Source organism: Notothenia rossii (assembly GCF_949606895.1).
Source record: "Notothenia rossii genome assembly, chromosome: 11".
Taxonomy (NCBI): domain Eukaryota; kingdom Metazoa; phylum Chordata; class Actinopteri; order Perciformes; family Nototheniidae; genus Notothenia; species Notothenia rossii.
In genome coordinates, this window is record NC_136910.1 from 18,790,252 (window position 1) to 18,809,616 (window position 19,365).

The following is a 19,365-nucleotide window of genomic DNA, read 5'->3' on the forward strand; positions in this document are numbered from 1 at the left end:
AGCGTTCCTCCAATGGTAAATTTGTTGGGTCGTTGAAGCGCATTTGCACGGGTCGACCACCATAAATATGATTAAGTTTCCAATTCAATGTAGACTTTTTTTGTAGAAGAAATGGTTAACCTCAGAGAAATGTAAAGAGTATATATTTTTTTTAATATGCCCTTTGTTTTGTTTTGTTTAGTATAAAACCCGCCCATGTCTGAAAGCAATAAAAACATAATTTATTTGTATAGTTTTCCTGCTCGCACAAATACTTCAGCAGCAAAGAAAAACAAAACAAAAATGTAAATGCTCATTTTATAACTCCAGTTTAACTTTTGAGTCTGGAGGGAAAATATATACATTTATATATTGTAGCCATGCAGCCATACACAAACATATAATCAACATACTGTACTGTCTGTTCTGCCTCATACCACATCTGTTTTTACTTTAACAAGACTTTATACGGCACATGAGATCTTCCTGTGTTTGGCAGAACATCCATAAAACAGAAGACTGACCTTAAGAAAGTCCACAGTCGGCTCTCAGAGGGCCCACAATGCATTTCAGCAGCTTCTATGGAACGCTGTCTCCTGTCATCAGTCCTGCCCTTGGCTTTGAAAACCTTGTGGGGCATCAAGAGCTCATCATTAATTGATCACATTTGTGTGTGATTCTATTTATAGTCGACCGCTTCCGTACAGTAACACTTCTTCCTCTCCTTCTACATGAAACACTCAACACTCGTGAACAAGCATGTCATTATTAGGTCAGTTTTGTCAATTTCACAGCAGGTTACTGAGAAAATGATTGTATAGTTTGTTGTGTTTTCTCTCATTTCCAGAAAACATATCACGCTGCGGGAGCCTCACTACACGAGGCATGCATATTTCAAACGCTCGATCTGAGTCGATGGCATTGCCACGTGGTTGCTCGGGGCTCGATGGGGGGAGGGGGGGGGTTCTCTCCTGCTGGGGTGTCTTCCATATTGAATGATGTTGTTGGTAGTGAGGCAGCCATGTGACTTTGTTTTCCTTTAAGAGAGCCTGCTGCCTGCTCTGCACAAACCTTTCATGGATGAAAGAGAAAATTGAAATATTGCTGCTTTGACACCCATGTCTATAGAGCAATTACATACTTTAAATTAATTGTGTTTGTTTATAGCACTCCATAGCTTAAGATAAATGCACTCGTATATTTGTAATGCTTTATAACAATGGTCATAAAACAATATACTGCATTCTATTATTATGAATAACAGAGTCAAATACCATAATACTTCATAATCCAGTGAGATTTATTGCAAGGATATATTATGTATATTCTCATAGTTGCATTATAATACAATCTGTTCGTAATGCATTTCAATCATATATTGCATGCAGAACAATTACACATAGCATTATAAGTACTTTTATAATAAAGAAGAATGTCAGTGCAGCAGCAATTATAATCCTTTATCTTTTGTTAAAAAATATATGCGTTATAATGTATCTGTAATTAATATTGTCTTAAAGGATTAGGAATGTTTACGAGTGTTCAGAACTTTAATTATAGTGCTATAATCGGAAACATTTTAAAAAGTATAAAAGTAAAAAAAAATGTTCTGCAGAAGATATATAAAAGTACTTACAAAAGTAAAATATATAAAAGTACACACAACAATGATACACATTAATGTTATTGTAAAAATGCTTAATCCAAGTTGTTACTTCTCTAACAAGTACTATAAGGAAAATATAATGCTGACAAATGACGCGTGCGAGTGTAAAACTATATAATATATTACAAGATTATAATTGCTCGTCTTAATGCGTATGCAGAATGTTTGAGTTGGTCCAGGTGGAGCAAACAGAGGATATGAGTTTGATTTGGAAGGCAGTAAATAAAATATTGAATATAGAAATCATGTGGGAGCGTAGTGGTGTAATGAGCATATTATATACCAAAGGAAAAAAAAGCTATTAAATATAATACAGTATTTTTATATCGTTCTGGCACATATTACACATATTTAAATCTCAATGCATGGCAGATTGTAAATGTATTTGCAGCCAATTCTCCACATACTATTGGCTCCAACAATTATCTTGCATAGTATCCTGCATAAAATGTATGTGTGGGTTACAAACAGGGATAACTAGCAATAAACATTATAACTCTTAATAAAACACATTTTGAATGTTTCTTTTTTATTAGTCAGGTGGTGAAAAACGTTCTGCTTGTGCTAAACCTTAATGTTTAAAGTCATATTACGGTCAAATCCTGGCTCATGTGTTTTGATATTTAGGAGTATTGCATTAACTAGACTGCTATTCTGGATATGCCTTAAAAAGCAAATGGACAAAAAGACGTGAGGAAAGACAAATAATCTCTCCCTTAACGCGTTCCTATTTATGTCGCTTCAGATTAAACTCAATGGCAGACGTTTGCTGCCCTCTGCTGGAGAGAGACAGTTAGACGTCATAATACATATTTTTACAGTATTCTGTGAACTAACTCCAATCCTTTTATATGTATCAAGTTTAATATGAATAATGATCAACTAACAATAGCAAAACTATAAAGCACACACAATATGTTGCACCACATGCCTCAAATCATTACATGGCATGGGATTTAATTCAATAAATTGGACCAGGAATTCCCTTTCACAAATGCATATTCAAATTAGCCTAAGGCTTCGGTCCGAAGCCTTAGCCTAATTTGAATATGCATTTGTGAACATTTGTCAAAGCTCAAAGGCCTAACACTATTATTAAAATGCAAGATTGTGCATTGCATCGTGAGGGGAAGGGTAATCAGGCTTAAAATCTATTCAATTAGTACATTTCATTAAATAAAGTTACATTAGATATGATCAGAAAGAGATCATTACACAAACATGGCTGCCTCTGTGTGTTCTCTGAATAGCCGTTATATAAATGAAAGTAATGAGATAAGCAATTTTACTTTACATTTAATTCAAGGTGGGAATGAAACATTAATTACATTTCAGACTTCAAATCACTACAGATGTTTTGGAACTGGGTTAAGAGTTAACAAATATTTAACTTCCATTAAAAGAGGTGTACCAGACCATGATTGACAACTCCAAATGTTACAAAAAAAATAGTTTCAAATGACCACACAATTTGGGACCAGACATCTCTGTATATTGCCAATTTGATCATTTATGCACATTTATTTGAATATCCACATTGTCCACATGTTATGTTTATTTTCATATTTGTGTTGTAATGTTCTTCTATTCTTTACTTGTGTTTCTTGATTTTTGCAGTACTTGCTTTTATTTGAAGTTATTCTTACTCTTTTTATGTTCATGTTAGCACAAATTCACCAAAGCTAATTCCTTGTATGGAAATCTACTAGACAAAAAAAAAAACATGATCTTTTCTGTATTAGCAAGGCTCTCATAACTTAATGTCCAACATGATCCTAAAAGAAAACACTAACTGCAGTGTGGAACACAACATGACAAACAATAATTAACTTTGTAATTCAGGATGTGATGTTTCAAAACTGCGATAACAGCAAAAGATAATATTACATTTTGACCATTTTTATGTATCCTGACTTCCAGTATTTCCCATCATTAGCCTGCATATTGATGGACTCTATCTACCTTCCTAGTCTTAATTCAAGGGTTTTTCACTGGAAATATTTAAAGAAATCAAAAAGGGCAACCTCCAACAGTCCTATGACTCATGAACGCAGAGTTACATATGAAATAGAAAAATGTTGTTACACTCCGAGACTCATTTTCACTATAAAACTCAAATAAAAACACACCTCTGCACAGACGTCGGGGTTCCAGATCTATGCGTTTCACAGCGATACAACACGATACCCTGTTATATTCACTCATCATTACTTTCACTTAATCAATGTTTAACAAGCCCCCGGTGTTGTGTAACAGACAGAGGCTCAGCTTGCAATGTCCAAATAAAGACCAAGGATTACATTTTAGATGTGAAGTTGCTACCAGCTAGAATTGGCAGGGAGTAAAAAGCAGCGACATTTAAGCTATGTAGGTTTTCTAACATTTGTCATATATGTTATCCTTGTCTACTGAAGTATTGAAAGACTGTCTCATTGTGCACACTTAAAAAAAGAATGCCTTTTTTTGTTTTGTAAAAGCACATTTCTGTCACACGATTACTGTTTGCGAAATTGAAGAACAAGATTTTACTTTTATTAGGTAAATTACTAAAAGTCGGCCTCAATAAATGCTTCATTCTTGGATGTAATGTTAAAAAAGGACCTAACTTTTAGAAACAAACGCTTCAACTCAATTTCCCTATGTTCTAAATAAAGCCTGGGAGTTAAGATAAACAGCGCCCCATCAGATCTTTAAATCTATCAATTTCATGCTGAACCTTCAAGATTTTTACTAATAAAGGAAACAGAAAAAGGCAGGAGGCTCCTACAGGTTTCAAAGTCCAGGCTTTCACCAACTATTAACCAACAAAGCAGAGAAGTGGATGTGTCTAACCTAGACGGGCACTCAGCCAAGGCCGGTGCAACAGTTTTCCGCACCTGTGATTCAGATCAGCTCTTCCTTGGCCCATGCTACGCTCTTCCAACAAGAAAACAGGCCGGTTGTACTGTACCTCCCAAAATCCTGCTGACAAACAATCGGAACATAAAACCAAACATTCTTGGCAGATATATGGATAAATCTAGCATTTCTCGTCCATTTCCTTTAAATACAACCTCAGGCACTAAAAAATACAAAAGCAGCAATAAAGAATTTTGAGGTGATATTTAAAAAATACTGTATTTTGGGTCAAGCACTCTTTCAGAGCATCACATTGACATTTCCTTCAAAAACACTGATACAAACCAAAGACACTGTCTCACATTTAACATTCAATTCAACCTTTTTTTTATATAAACAGCTGTCCTAAAAAAGAAAAACATGAAAAATGCAGTATCAAATATGAAAGCATGTCGTTAAAGCAAAGCCCTTTATGGTGAACATTTCTAGACATCATGATGCTGGCAGCTGCAGCAGGTAAGTATTTACAACTCCAATTCTTTGGTCCCATTTGGTTGGATCAAAGCCTCAATTCTAAATGATGCCAATTCATTACATCAATTTGCTTAAAGAAAAAGCTGAATAGAACTGTTTCTAGTTCAGCGCTAATTCATATTAAACATCATGGATCGCAATAATTGAAACTGGTATTGTCACCTCTACTACTTCTGCTGCCACTGTCAGTTACATCAACATGCTGCTTACTGCTCTTACTACTACTGGGAGAATGATGTGAGGCCAACACTGTTTGTATAGTGGCCAACAGGTGCAAACGCGTTAGTGGCCAAAAACACTTCCATTAGGCGAAACACACTTTCAAAAACAAACACAAATGTGCCATAACACATGCAAACAAAGGAACATCGTCACCAACTTGACGAAACATGCGCAACGTTTATTTCTAACTTTATAATCTCCAAATGTCAACAAGTGCTCCGATCCCCGCTGTGTGCATCACTTTTTAGTGTCCCAGTTTGTGTCGGTTTTTAGCTTCTAGCATTTTGTATTTGCAGTGTGACGTAGTGAAGTAGGGGAATGTTTTATAAATGCTTTTGCGTTATTGAAAATGCAGGGCGTTTCTCCCCTAATGGAGATGTTTTGGGCCGTGTGGGTCGTCCACCTTATATTAGGGCTAAAATCTGTAAACATAATTCAAAAATGAATTTTCAATTCAAAAAGAACATATTTAGCTATTTTGGAATATTCTACAAAAAATTGTTTTTCATTTGTAGGAGAGTTAACAATTAATATAACATTTTCTTTATGTCTATACAATTTTGGCTATCATTAAAGAATCAAAATGTAGTTTTCCCAACAATTTAATATTATCCCTTCACGTTAAATTCTAATTGACTAACTAAAGATAAGAACTGCCATGATGACATGCTTCATGGATGCTACACATGCATTACACTAGCAAATGGTACAACTTTTTATATAAAAATGTTTCCTAAACATTGGAAATTATCAGTCAAATGTTACCTTTTAGACATTCTCTCAACAACAACTTTGTAACATAACTCAGAATCCCTTTAGCACATACTTCAGTATAACTGAAATCTCTTTGATCCCAAAAAAAGAGATTACATTTTGAGTGATTTCTAACATTCTGCCCCTTACTTATCTACTGGAGCTACTATTTTAAGGAATTTGATTGTTCAGGCGTACCTCATAAAATGGTAACCCAGTGTGTATTTTGAGTCTGGATTACAAACTAAGATGCAGCCACACAGGCCCATGCTAATGTCATGGGTCCTGAGATTTTTAATTACAAGTATGAGTACATGTAACTATGTACTACTAAGTATAATAATCCTTTAACCTAAATTCCAGGATTTTGTTGAATCAAAAGAATGCTCTTGTGCATACTTTCTGCACTCAGGCCAGATGTCTCTGCAGGGGGAGGCTTACCGTGACGAAAACCAGGACAAGAGGAGACCAAATATGGAAATGGTCAGATAAAAATAAGTGTTGTAATAACCGCCCATTCTTGGCCCAGAACAGCAAGGGGCTAAATATAAAACCTTGTGGTTTCCCGTGCCTCGCCTCCTTAGTGTTTCTTTAGAGTATTGCTACTCTCCTCTAAGGCCAGAAACCTCAAGAAAGAGGAAGCTTCTTGTTGGAGTGCAGCTGAATAAATACAGCAGTGTATCATTACCTACAAAATAACTTTTTGATTACAGCCTAAGTGCGCCATTGGGTGTGAAATGGCACATCAAATTGTTTCTACATTGTCGTCTGCCTCTGACATAGTTTCAGCAAAAAAAAAGGATCACAATACACCCTTTTTTACAAAGAGTCTCAGAAAAACCTGTACCTCAAAAGAAAATTGTCTGCCAACAATCACAACAGCACACTTTCCCTTCTCTGAAAAGTATATTGTGTCTCTTTCCAGGGGTTTGGTACCATGGAAGTATCCCCACTAGGCTTCATTTAGAGTGCTGCTCAGCAGAGTCTGGAGCCAGAGAGACACGGATCTTTGTGGATCTGCAGCCAAATCCGAGGCCTGATACTCTGTGTGCTCTCAGCAGTCCACGGGGACTTTAGGGGAAGGAGGAGTCCTCTTCAGCCTTGTCAGTACTTATTAATCCCAAAGATCCTCACGCCGTGCAGCTGGGGCAGCTTGGGGATGAGGACAGTGAGCAAGGAAACAGTGTTGACCACAAAATGGACCCGATCGTACTTGGTGTAGAAGCTGGTTAGTATGTACCTAAATCAGAGGCAAAAAGGAGAGGAATAAGTCATGATTAGGAGGGTTAAACAGATAAACAGTGTTTATGTCTGGTTTGTCATTTTGATAACAAGGCTGAAGAACACAACAAGATCTTAGTTAAAGGAAAACTCAAATTAAAAGATTAAAATGAAAGCTGTCAAAACATCACTACAATCAGCAGGATTTGGCAGTTGCTGTTGGTAATCCGAACGTTTGGAGAAGTAGAAGAGAGTCATAAGTTATTATTAAGAAAGATTATTTTAGTATAAGTCTCAGTCTATACATTATTGTTGTTTTAAAGAAAATCCTACATTGTGTGTCTTTATGTATGCAATAACACTTTCACTTATTTGTCCTCTGACTATCGCGGACAGATGTTTATCACCTCGGAGCTCTCACAGTGCAAACAAATTCATCTTTAGCACAGTTTCAACACGCCGAACAACAGAATTGCAGCACGAGTTCATTGAAATTGAATATGAAAATGTGATTATGTAATGCTAATCTACAAATCTATAAAGCTCATCTTTAATGAAGAACAACCAAATCAACAGACATGGAACGAGACAAACATTCAGATATGCTTCTATAGTGAGTTCCCAGCACTTCCTGCATGAACCCTGACCTTATTTTAGCTACACGCTGGCAGAGGAAGCACAGATGTTCCTGGCGAGACACAAGCCAATAAGAAACTACTCTGATCTGTTGTAAACAACATTTTTAGAATTAACTGTACACACTAGTTAAGGATTTTCTGTCGGCTAAGATTGAGGAACCCTGTTCTCTGCTCGTCAAGTGAGGACGTGTAATAAAGGCTCAAGAGACTTTCCAAGACGTTTTTCTTTTCCATCTGGAGCCTCGAGCCTGACCACATGTCTCCTGCTGCTGGCACTGGTTGCAACACAAGAGGCTTTGAAAGTAACTAGAAAAAAAAGTGTACACCTGCAAAAACTGCCATCACTACAATGTTTGAGCTGAGCTGGCAATTCAACCCCAGGGAACCAGAGTGCTTCCTGTAAACTGAACTCTGTCAGTTAATAAGGGAAGCAAAGAGCATGACATCAGCAAAGAGGACTGCTGCAAATACTAAGACCCTTAACCATTTGTGAGCTTGGCCAGCAGGGCTATCAAGTATCATTCAAAAAAAGAGGTGCAAGGGGAGGACAACTCGAAAGGAAAGGTACAGTTTCACTCATTGTCAAAATGAAGTGAAACAGAAGACCCGTCTCGTATATATGCAAAGCACCTGGAGGGCAGTGTGGGGGTCCGGTGCCTTGCTCTTGCCTTTACCAGTAGTTAAACTGGCACCTCTAAAAAGTACAAGTCCACACTCTGTACTTGGTCCATTTGGGGAATTGAACCAGCAACCCTCAGTTTCCCTACAGATATAGCTACTGCTTCCCAAAATAGTACAACTTTGCACAGAGTTATAGGTAAATATGCATCATTTGGTAGCAGACTGATTAAAGCATGGGTTGGCCCAGGGGGGAAATGACCCACTTATATAGAGATCCACACAAACTACTGGTGCCTGTGGATGGGAGGCCGGTGAGTGATCAAGTTATTGTGGCTGGGCTATCTAAACTCTCTTCTTCTGTTGACAGCTAACCTATACCAAGCTTTGGTTCTCCAAAAAGGTACAATCCTCCTCTACTCTCTTTTCGAGCTCAGATCCATCCCTTATGATCAGCTGCGCCCCACACAACTAAAGGCCTAGCATTGGGTTCAGTGGAGCAACTTACAGGACAATAGGTGTGATGGTGAGGAACTTGCGTGATGCAGTGAACTGCACCCCATAATCCATCTGCTCCCAGTATGTGAGGAGGCGAGCCTTGCCCTGATCTGGGGTCTCAAACGGCGTCCCTTTGACCGTGTGGAGAAGCAGGTACATGCACTGCAACAGACAAGGCACACATAGTCAGACAAAAAGGCCATTTTACATATCAATAACAGATACATGTTGGGTGACATATTGTTATAATAGTCTTGATTAATTGACCTCAAAGCCATCAGGAAGTCCAGGAGCAACAAGTGGGTTCTCCCCAAAATCCAAAAATACATATTTTCCTCCTTACTTGTAGTAGCTTGATGGAACTAGATGGCACTTTTGGTGCTCAAAGATCACATTGAAGTTAATATTGTACTCTTTAAGGCAAGAGGAGTCTTAGGTTATCAAAATATATGATGCAAGGCTGAGTAATACCTCAGCTCTTTTAATTAAACACTGGTTATAACATTTCTGGCACCCATTTATTAACCAAGAACCTGACTAAGTGCAGTGACACAGCAAATAAAAAGTTTCTTTCTTCTTAGATTCCTTAGTTCAGAGATGTGTAACCCTCTGACTCAACACTCCCCAAGTCTTTCACCAGGCTTCACTGTCTGTGTCCTCCTCTGACCCGACTCATTCGACAGATGTTCAGGGAAACTTTAACCACTCACCAGATTGTGAATGAGGTTGGTGAGGGTCCAGACCACGGGCACGCTGGCGAAGGGAATGCTGAGTATGATGACGTGCAGGAGGCCGATGCCCAGGATGTAAGTCAGCCACATTCCTCTGCTGTTCATCACTCGGGTGTTGGGGTTCACCTCGCTGTGCGCCGTGCCCACGTTCATGATGGCGTCTGTCTCCTCAGAGCGCTCTACCTACCGTATAATCGTACAAACGGTCTTAGTTTGACCCAAGCTGGCGTGACTATCTGTCTACTGTAAGATAAACAGAGAGAGGTTTCCTGATTATTCAAGTCATTATCTTCAGGGCTATTAAGATTTATGGCAATTATCTAAATGTGATTGCATAGTATATACTGTTAACATTTATGGCCTACTGTCATTTATTTAAAACTCTGAAGGCTATAGAGAACTTCCCCTCTTCAGAGATAAATAATCTATCTATCTATTTTTATAACAATAGATATTCCTCCTGGGGTATACATAAATGTATTACAAATATAACTGTGAAAATGTCAGTGTACTTTAATTTACATCAATTGAATAGTTTACTATACTTTGAATACTGTTAAGCATGAAAATAAGTTATTATAGTTACAATATTAATTTCAAAATTGTATATGTTCTTTTATGTAATCCCCAAAGCCCCTGAATACAGCAATAAAGCACAATATGAAGATTTTAGCAGGCATATGTCAGCCAATCAAAAGACATAATTGTTTGTGCATAGAAATAGATAGAAATAAAGCACAAATAAGGCTAAAATTAGATAAGAGTGAGCTAAAAATTGAAGAAAAACTGCTGATGGAGTCAGTATCTGCCTGTTCCACAGCAACTGATTGACAAAAGTAAACAATGTAGAAAGCGTTGGTTAATCCAGCATGCTGCCTTGTGAGTTGCCTAAAGTCTAACTGGCTACACAGTTATCCATAACGTGGCTAAACAGATCCACAAGTGGACTAGCTAACAATACTTTGATTCAAATATTCTTATCAATTCAATTATAGGTGAGTAAATAATTGCACTCACAGCAGAGAAAAATGGTTTCAACTCTGACCTGTATTGGCACTAGTCCGTTATCACAGTTTTTGTCTTATCGATGCCTTCAGTTATGTAACTGGTTCTATAACCGGGGGACCAGCGAGGCTCCAGGGCTTTCATCAGTCATCCGGCGACCATCTTTCGGCTTCAAACTTGCTGCTTAGCGCTGAGGGTGTGCTCGTGGAGGCTCACTATCAATGGAGACACACTTCCAATTTTTCTCTTCGTCTTCCAGACAACAGCTGGTGACAACACAGCAAAGTTCACGATGTAACGTCACCGCTATTCGCTTTCACGGCCCCATATTTAGGGTGAGTTTTTTTACTCTTCGCATTCTGAAGTGATTGGTTTTTGTAGATCACGTGGTCAGAGCTGGCCAATCTAGAATTAATGCGTTTTTAAAAGAAACGTGTTACACTCCCCCTTTGGACGTCACATCGTAGGCGGGATCAGAGGAAACGGGCATGAATTACACTTGGGAATTGATAGAGAACAAAATAGAAGCTGTACAGTAGTCGTTTGAAACATTTACTAAACTGTGGGTATGTTTCGTGAAAAATCCTTTAAAATCCTTTTATAGGCATGCATTTTCCAAACATTCTTTGTACTTGTGATGTTAGCTTATTTATTTCCTTGTTAGTTAAACATGTTCGTTTTAACAGCCTGTGGCCTATGACCTCTCTTATGATCTTATTTGTGTGCAAAAATAATAATAAAACAACATGTATTCGTCCTAATTTATATATATTTTGATATATAAAAAATGTGTACATATTGCAACATGTGCAGTTAGAAATAATATGTAATATAAAGAGAAAGTTGTTCTCTGCATTATCTATATATATATATATATATATATATATATATATATATATATATATATATAGTATACATAAATATAACAAACAACAGCTGTACCCATTTTTCAAAAATTGTGCTGTTTATTGCCACTTAGATATATTGGTGTATGGTGTGAATGTATTGTGTAATTTGTATTTTAATGTATATCTACAGAATATTTGTAATGTAGGCCTATTGTGGTTTTATGATCACGAACTGTACCTTATGTTGCCTATTATCAAATGAATTGTCCCTAATGAATAACAAACATGAATTTATTGCAATAGAGTGCAAAATTGTATTATTCTATTTTATTTGTATTTACTTGCACATCTTTTTTTTGTGACCAACTTTTTATTGTTGTTTTTTTTTTTCGCCCTCACAAAAGGGACTTATTTACTTGCACATCTTGCAACATTCTCTTGCACTATTTTATTTCTATTCTGTTATTTCTTGCACTATTTATATTGGTTGTATCTGTTTTATGTCCCATATATATATTCATTTTGCATTGTTGGAGGTTACGTTTGTCATTGCCATATCTACACTATAACTACTGTGAATATGACAATAAAGCCTTGCATTGAATCTTGAAAACAATCAAACCTTCAATCACCCCAGCTAGTGACAGACATGGAATGAAAAATGGGCATGGTCTTTTTTTACTCTGACCTCCACCAAAAACACAGAGCAATACACAACCACTCATACAATTCTTGCCGCACATGTATATGGTCACACACTAAAGTATTGGCTAAATAAATAAACTTGCCAGGGCTTTAAACAGTTTGTGGATCTTTTCTTAGAATGTTTTGGTTTGGATGTGCGTACCCAAAATCATGTTTAATATCATCGCGAGAGGAAAATAGATGTTATCCTGATAGAGACAAGAATGTCTTTACTAAATGTCACGGCAATCCATTGAATACATGTTGAAACGTCTTGGTCTGGGCCAAACCACTGACTGAACAGCCATACTACTCTTTATTCCAATCAAGGTTAGGGTTATTCAGATCTAAATCAAATGGACTTTTTAAGTACATTTCTGTTTAATTCTAACAGCATCTGGCTCAGACATCGGTTAGCCCTTCATAGCAAAGTACAAAAGGAGGCCCTTGACTACTAATGTACCCTAGGTGAGAGAAGACCTGCTGGAGGCAATGAAGTATGACTGCCGGGCAGATGCTCTGGTCCCAAAATCAAAGACCAACAGTGTGATGTTATAGATCTTAAGATAAGACGTGATACTAATTTAGGCTCACAGTAGCCCAAGGCCAAAGGGGTCAGCTGTGTTCTACCTGCATGCGATGTTACCTAACACCCACTTTTTTTAAGGGTACCTCTGTGATGAGCGGCATGAAACAGGTTTGGACTTTCTCTGATGCTCATAGCCTTGGGTGCTCTAGCTGTGATAGCTATGTAAACCTAGAGCTCTGTACTAATGCGAACCATGGATGACAGTGCTGTGAGATCATTGCTGGCACAGGAACAAAGGCCAAACCCATGATAAAAAAGACCTCAGGTAGGGGGGAAATGATGACGCCTTCAGATGACACATAAACAAGACTTCACCTGAGTATGTTCATCATTGAGAGACAATTAAAGGGATTTAAAAAATATATACAGAATAATTATTTTCAGTCTGAAAAGTAATGATAATGATGCATATTTTACGATAAATAAACGCAAGTGCACTCTGTTCTCCTTTTATACTGCTTTCAGTACACTGCTAATATACACAAGAATCCGTTCTAGTTCAACCTAAAAGAAATAAATCTTTCAACTAATTGAAAATTAGGACAAAAGGTAAAATAAAAAAAAGAGTGATAGCTACATTTTAAAGTAAACTAAACTAAACTGTTAAGTGTAGTGCATAAAAAAACTGTCGTAATAACGCACTGACGCCAAAGGGGGGCGACATTAGACTACAAATAAGTGCCTTCACTTCCTAAAAATTACCCATGCCATTTATCACGTTATATTAACATATTCTGTACTTTTTTACAGTTCCTACAAAGCACAAACAATATAACGATTTAAAAGGACTCAAAATACCTGCAGAGAAAATATATTTTCAAGATTATCCCTTTGAACAGACTAGATACTTTGAAGTGTTTAAAGGTGTATTATAAGGAAAAAAACTATTTTCACCGTGTAGATCTAATCTATGTTCACATGTAAATGAAGAAAGACTAAATGCGGACCAGTCAACATACGGCAGATAAGAGTGTGTTATTTTTGTTCACTTACTCTCCAAATCGTCTAGTGTGTTTCTCAAACTGTATCATTGGAGGAAACTGTATTACAGGAGGCCCAGGTGCTGTCATGGACACTAAAGGATAAAGGTTAGTGATATTCATTCAAACGAACATTGTTTTGCATTAAGTGGCTCATTTATTCATGGTCGAGGTCGCATTATTTTTCAGATTTGTTAAACTTTGCTTGTGCACATCGTCTTTAGTTTCTTTTATATCAGGAGACCATGAGTCGAAATCTAGTTCTAGGAGTTTTTTTATGTGATGCTCCTAAGCTAGATATTTATATTGTAGTTATATTAAATTAAATGTAACAACAATATAGGTTGATATGGCCTCACGAGAGCTCCGAGCGAGACTTGAGGGTTCCATGGTTGCTATGCAAGCTCTCCAGGTTAATGCTCTTAGTTTGAACAAACACAAACTTCCTGACGGTCAGAAACTCAACATTTCTGCTCTCACTCGACAATTTCTCTGAAAACAAACCCATCAACCTGAACTTTTTGCTTCCGGACCTCTCCCTAAACCCTACTGTCAAAACGTACAGGAAGTTTTTCGGGGTAGATGTGACATTTATTCACTTTTTTCACCCATGTTGTTTTCAATGCATTTTACAACTGACGCTCTCCAAACCCCGTACAAAATCACCGATATATCTGAAGATATTGACAATTTCTTCTATTTTTATTGTTAATTAATCAAATTAGAGTGTAATAATCCTGTTGTGACAAAATACTGACCAACCGTTTCACCTGTTGAAAAAGTTAGCATGCTAACGTATGCTGATTTTACCTTTTTAGTGCTACAAACCATAACTGAAACAAGCTTACAAGTTAAAACATTATTTTATCCTTTTTATTGAATATATATGACTGATATTCACGATTGTCCTCGTTTCTTGATCATTACAGAGTAGATTAAGCGAAATAGCTGCAACAGAAATAGATTTATATTTACATGGCACTCCATCAGAAATCCATCAGAGCTTAAATTAACATATTGTTGAAGAAATTGGGGCGTAATTTTGCCTATGTGAAAGTTATATAAACCTGCTTAATGCTTTAACCTCACTGTAAAAAAGTATTGAGACATAGCAGTACAAACTAGGATTAGAAATAACATGTTGTGCATCTAAATATGTTCTCATAAATTCAGATTTATTGAGACAAAAGTTGGTGCATTCTTGAGTCCTTTTTTCAGCCTGTAGCATGAATATTTTTCACAGTTTTCTTTCTTTATGCCTTGTTCCAGCAACATATGTTAATAAGGCAATGCAAAGAAAGTGTGAAACAAATGCATCCATTTGGGACTTTGCTACTATTTTATACTGCAAACACTCTTTACTCTTGCTCGTGTTTAGTTTTCGTGCATGTTCTTTACGTTTTGGCATTGCAATATTGATCCTTTGAATTCAATATGTGGAAGTGATTCTGGTGTAACACTCCATGGTATATTAACCTGATGTGTTGTGTTTATCACCTTCAGTTGGTCCAAGCAAACAATTGGACAGCTCATCCTTCGCAGGATCCCAGCAGCACTTGGCTACTCACCTGGCTCCGCTTCATTCAGTCCACTGAGAACCACGGTAAGAAGGGCGAACACTTTCCAGAACCTAACATCACACATTTTACACAATTACTATAAACACATATGGATTTATTGTCCTTGAGAAAAGTAAAGGCAAGACATGTTTTAAAAAGTTTGCACATTACAGCCATGGCTGTTTCTTGCAAGCTTCCTGTCTTTAGCTCATATTTCAGTAAAATGCTCTCACGTGTTTCACTTTATGCAGCGCTTGTTTGAACAATGTATTATTGCATTGTCCTCCTTTTAATTCAGTATGTGATGAGTGATTATTGTGTAACCCTCGCTGGTGTGTCGTCATGACGTGGAGCATGGTCTGATTGTTGTATTTATTTTTTACCTTCAGATGGACCGGCACTTCAAGTGGACAGCGGTCCTCCTGCCAGACCCCAGCCGGCCCCGCCTCATCCTGCGCAGGACCCCAGCCCCCCCCTCCCAGAGTGGCTCCTCACCTGGCTCCCCAGGTACAGCTGCCTCTGGATCTAACACTTCTCCTTCTCGCACCCCCTTCAGGGTGGTCTGCAGCTCCTCCCCCGACTCCCACCGTGGCCCCCCAGCTGGCCCCGCCCCTGAGCCGAAGTGGAAGAAGAACCTGAGGCTTCTGATGAAGAGGAGGGACCAGGCTGGCAGCAGGGGGAGCAGGAGAGGCGCTGTGGATGAAGGCAAGTCTGACCCTGGCTCCTCCTCTCGCTCTTCCTCTCGCTCTTCCTCTTGCTCTTCCTCCCACTCCTCCTCCCACTCCTCCTCCCCCCCCTCCCACTCCTCCTCCCACTCCTCCTCCCCCCCCTCCCACTCCTCCTCCTCCTCTCGCTCTTCCTCACACTCCTCCTCCTCCTCCTCTCGCTCTTCCTCTCGCTCTAGCTCTTCCTCCTCCTCTACCTCGTCCTCTAGCTCTTCCTCCTCCTCTCGCTTTTCTTCTTGCTCTTGCTTTTCTTGCTCCCCCTCCCCTGTCCTCTCCTGCAGACCCCCCCCACCTGTTCCAGAGGAGGGCTGGTCTCTGGTGCCGTGTGCTCATGCCACCAGGATCGTCCTCCAGTGGCCGCAGCAGTCCGGCTCCTCCCCCCGACCTGAGCCCCCCCGTGAGCATCTGCCGGTGAGGAAGGTCCCAGAGCAGCAGTGGATGAAGAGCGCCCGACTTCTGATGAAGAAGAGGAGCCAGGTGGGCAGCAGGTGGCGCAAGAGAGGAGCTGAGGATGCAGGTATGTCAGCAGGTAACGGTGCTGCTAAGCGCTTCTGTCCTTCCACTTAATTTGTACATGTTTTTTTCCCCCCCGGCTAAATAGAGTAACATTTGTTTTTATTGTATTTCTTAAAATTGAATTGATTTGAGTTAATTGGAATTATTTTTAATAGATTTCAATTAAATTGAATTACATTTATCTAAATGTAAGCTGTTCAAATTGAATTGAATAATTAAAAAAATAATTTGTTTTTGTTTAAATGATTTGATCGGGTAAGTATTTTCTCATTTAATTGAGCTCAATTCCGTCGAAATGATTTGAACCTAAAAATATTTAAATTTGATGAATTAATATTTTTTAAATTGCACTCCTTTGATATGAACTATTTTGAAATGTAAACGGTAAGTATTGGATTGAACTGAATGAAAGGAAAGTGTATCAGATGTAAGGACCCTGCTCTGGTTAGAATCCTTGTTGCCAGTCAGGCAGGGTGTCTGCACAGAGTGGGGGGGATCTGGGGGGGACAGTGTGAACCTCCAACTTGTTTCACCCCCTCAGTGAAGCCCCCCTGTGCAGAGAAGGAAAAGGATGGCGACACCATGTCATAGCGGTCCATATGTCTGTCGAGGGCCACCCCAGCCAAGAAGAGTCTGCAGAGACAAGGGCCTCAGGGCAGGGGCCACACTGGGGAAGGGAGGGGGGGAGAGTAACTGTAGTGGTACAAACTATAAGATCAGAAACAAGGTGTTTAAAAATGGTAAAAAAACAACATTGAAAGGGTGGTAAAATGGGATAAAAGGTTTATTCAATCAGAAATAGAGGTTTAAAGAGCACAGAGGAGAGATGAAAAGGATCACAGCAGAGAAGAGTAGAGAAGAAACAGTAAGGGAAGACGAGGAATAAGAGAAGAGAAAATAGAAGAGAGGGGCATGTGGGAACCCTCTCATTATTACAGGTAAATATCATTTGAACATTTTCATCAGTACTACTTGTTTTTAACAGTGTTTGCACGTGTTGTTATTTTTCCAGAGAGGAGCAAAGAGGGGAGGAAAGAAGCGAAGAGGAGAGGAGGAGGGAGGCAAAATTAAGAGTGACATCTCACAAACAAAATGGTAATAATCAAGATATCCAATATCATTTCTAGATTTCACAAAGTTATTTACGTTTGTAAAGAACTTCACATGCAACGAAGGTAAAAACCAAGTTATTCAATCTTTTGTTTCTAGATTTCAGGAAGTTCAGTTCACTTGTTCACACGTTCTTTTTTGAAGATTCTAACATCACTTGTTTTTATTTTTAGAGAGAGGAGAGGGTAGGAGAGGAGGTGGAGGGGCAAAACTAGGCATGACTTCTCATGTAAAGAAGGTCAAATACTGATACTAGATTTCACAAAGTTCTGTTCATGTGTTATTTGAAGATTTTAACATGTTTTCCTTTTGTCTTTTAGAGACCTGAGAGGAGATGAGGAGAGGAAGGGAGGAGGCAATAATTAAGTTTGACCTCTCACAAAAAAAGGTATACATCATTTAATGTTATCACCACGTTTCGTTGAATTTAGTTCATCTGTACGACTTTTAAGTTTTTAATTATTATTTTAGTTTTTAGAGGGAGAAAATGAGAGGGAGAGGAGAGGAGGTGGAGGGCAATATGAAGGGCAGTCTTTCTCATGTAAAAAGCAAATAACAATGTATTTCATATTTTATTAAAATGAATGTGGTTGGATAACTCATCTGTTCATTTTTTTCTGGAGATTTTATTATTATTTTTTTGTTACAGAATTAAGGAGAGAAGAAAGGGTTAAAGAACAGGACATGTGAAGAGACGAGGAAAGAGGCTGAACAGAAGAGATTCTAAGTTTTGGAATAAAATGACGATGCTATGCAGTAATTATTTTAAATATTGTAAGGTTGCAATAAACTACAACTTGTGTAATTTTGAGGAGAATAAATATGATTTGTAATAAAACATTTTAAATAAAAATGCCTTGGTTTACAGAGTGTTGCTTGTATGTTTTGTCAGACAGCACCTATCTTTACAAATATTTAGTCTCAGCCAACAGGAGTGGGTTTCACATTTTACTGTAAGAAACTTTGGCTTCCAGAAAATCAAGGCTTCAAACTCCTGCAGTGTTCTTCATTTCTCACACAACCACACATATAATAGGCGTTCGGATATGGACTACATTTCTTGATGCTTTGGCTAATGCCTGCAGGTCATCTGGCTAAGCCTTTCAGAAGCAATGTGATTCCATTAGAAGGACTCATGCCAGTAATCAAAGCTTTTAATGATCAGATGCATTTCATGTTCTACTTTGTTCTGGCATCAGTGGCTTAGACAAAGAAACATTATTTGACTTCAGACTAGAAGGGATATCTGACTATTCCATACACTTGTATCTAATTATCTACGACATACTATTCCTAACAAGCATTCATTTCAGGGAGGAATAAAACCAACACGTGAACCATGACTTTCATACTCATCTTTGTTTTCTTTGAATTTGATGAACTGGTTGCTATAATACTGCTCCAAAAGCATTTCATACTTAAGAAGAGTATTATATTGTAAATATTTCAGTTTGTAACATTCCTTTTACTTGTTGAATCCCCCTGAAAAGAGCCAGCTTTATTGGTCTTCCATTCATTGTAGAAAATGGTTAATGATTTTAAAGCATTTAGTCTTTATAATATTCTTGTGCTAAAAGATTATTTAGAGTGATATGATATACTATACTTGAATGAAGCTTGCATTAGTCATAAAAAACCTACTTTATGACAA

At 38.1% G+C, this 19,365-nt stretch overlaps 2 protein-coding genes across 7 annotated transcripts; one reads left to right on the forward strand and one right to left on the reverse strand.

Annotated features, from left to right (window-relative positions):
- Positions 1 to 3,465: 3,465 nt before the first annotated feature.
- On the reverse strand, positions 3,466 to 11,062 carry LOC307023961 (ORM1-like protein 3). 3 transcript variants are annotated; one of them, XM_079657673.1, is made up of 4 exons: positions 10,744 to 11,062; positions 9,678 to 9,881; positions 8,978 to 9,129; positions 3,466 to 7,232 (listed from the first exon to the last, which is right to left on the reverse strand). In XM_079657673.1, exons 2-4 carry the CDS (start codon positions 9,849 to 9,851, stop codon positions 7,097 to 7,099), a joined length of 462 nt encoding a protein of 153 aa, XP_079513799.1. In that variant the 5' UTR covers positions 9,852 to 9,881; positions 10,744 to 11,062; the 3' UTR covers positions 3,466 to 7,096. The 3 variants fall into 3 exon arrangements, with proteins under 3 accessions (XP_079513799.1, XP_079513798.1, XP_079513797.1); XM_079657672.1 differs by having other exon boundaries at positions 9,678 to 9,938; positions 10,744 to 11,061; XM_079657671.1 differs by having other exon boundaries at positions 9,678 to 9,941; positions 10,744 to 11,059.
- Positions 11,063 to 13,651: 2,589 nt separating this feature from the next.
- Positions 13,652 to 18,584, forward strand: LOC307025672 (uncharacterized protein). 4 transcript variants are annotated; one of them, XM_079660511.1, is made up of 6 exons: positions 13,652 to 13,912; positions 15,308 to 15,407; positions 15,753 to 16,617; positions 17,617 to 17,699; positions 18,035 to 18,102; positions 18,364 to 18,584. In XM_079660511.1, the coding sequence occupies exons 3-4, from the start codon at positions 15,753 to 15,755 to the stop codon at positions 17,673 to 17,675; spliced, it is 924 nt and encodes a 307-aa protein (XP_079516637.1). In that variant the 5' UTR covers positions 13,652 to 13,912; positions 15,308 to 15,407; the 3' UTR covers positions 17,676 to 17,699; positions 18,035 to 18,102; positions 18,364 to 18,584. The 4 variants fall into 4 exon arrangements, with proteins under 4 accessions (XP_079516637.1, XP_079516636.1, XP_079516639.1 ...); XM_079660510.1 differs by lacking the exon at positions 13,652 to 13,912 and adding an exon at positions 14,192 to 14,382; XM_079660513.1 differs by lacking the exon at positions 13,652 to 13,912 and adding an exon at positions 14,192 to 14,382 and having other exon boundaries at positions 15,753 to 16,605.
- Positions 18,585 to 19,365: the final 781 nt, after the last annotated feature.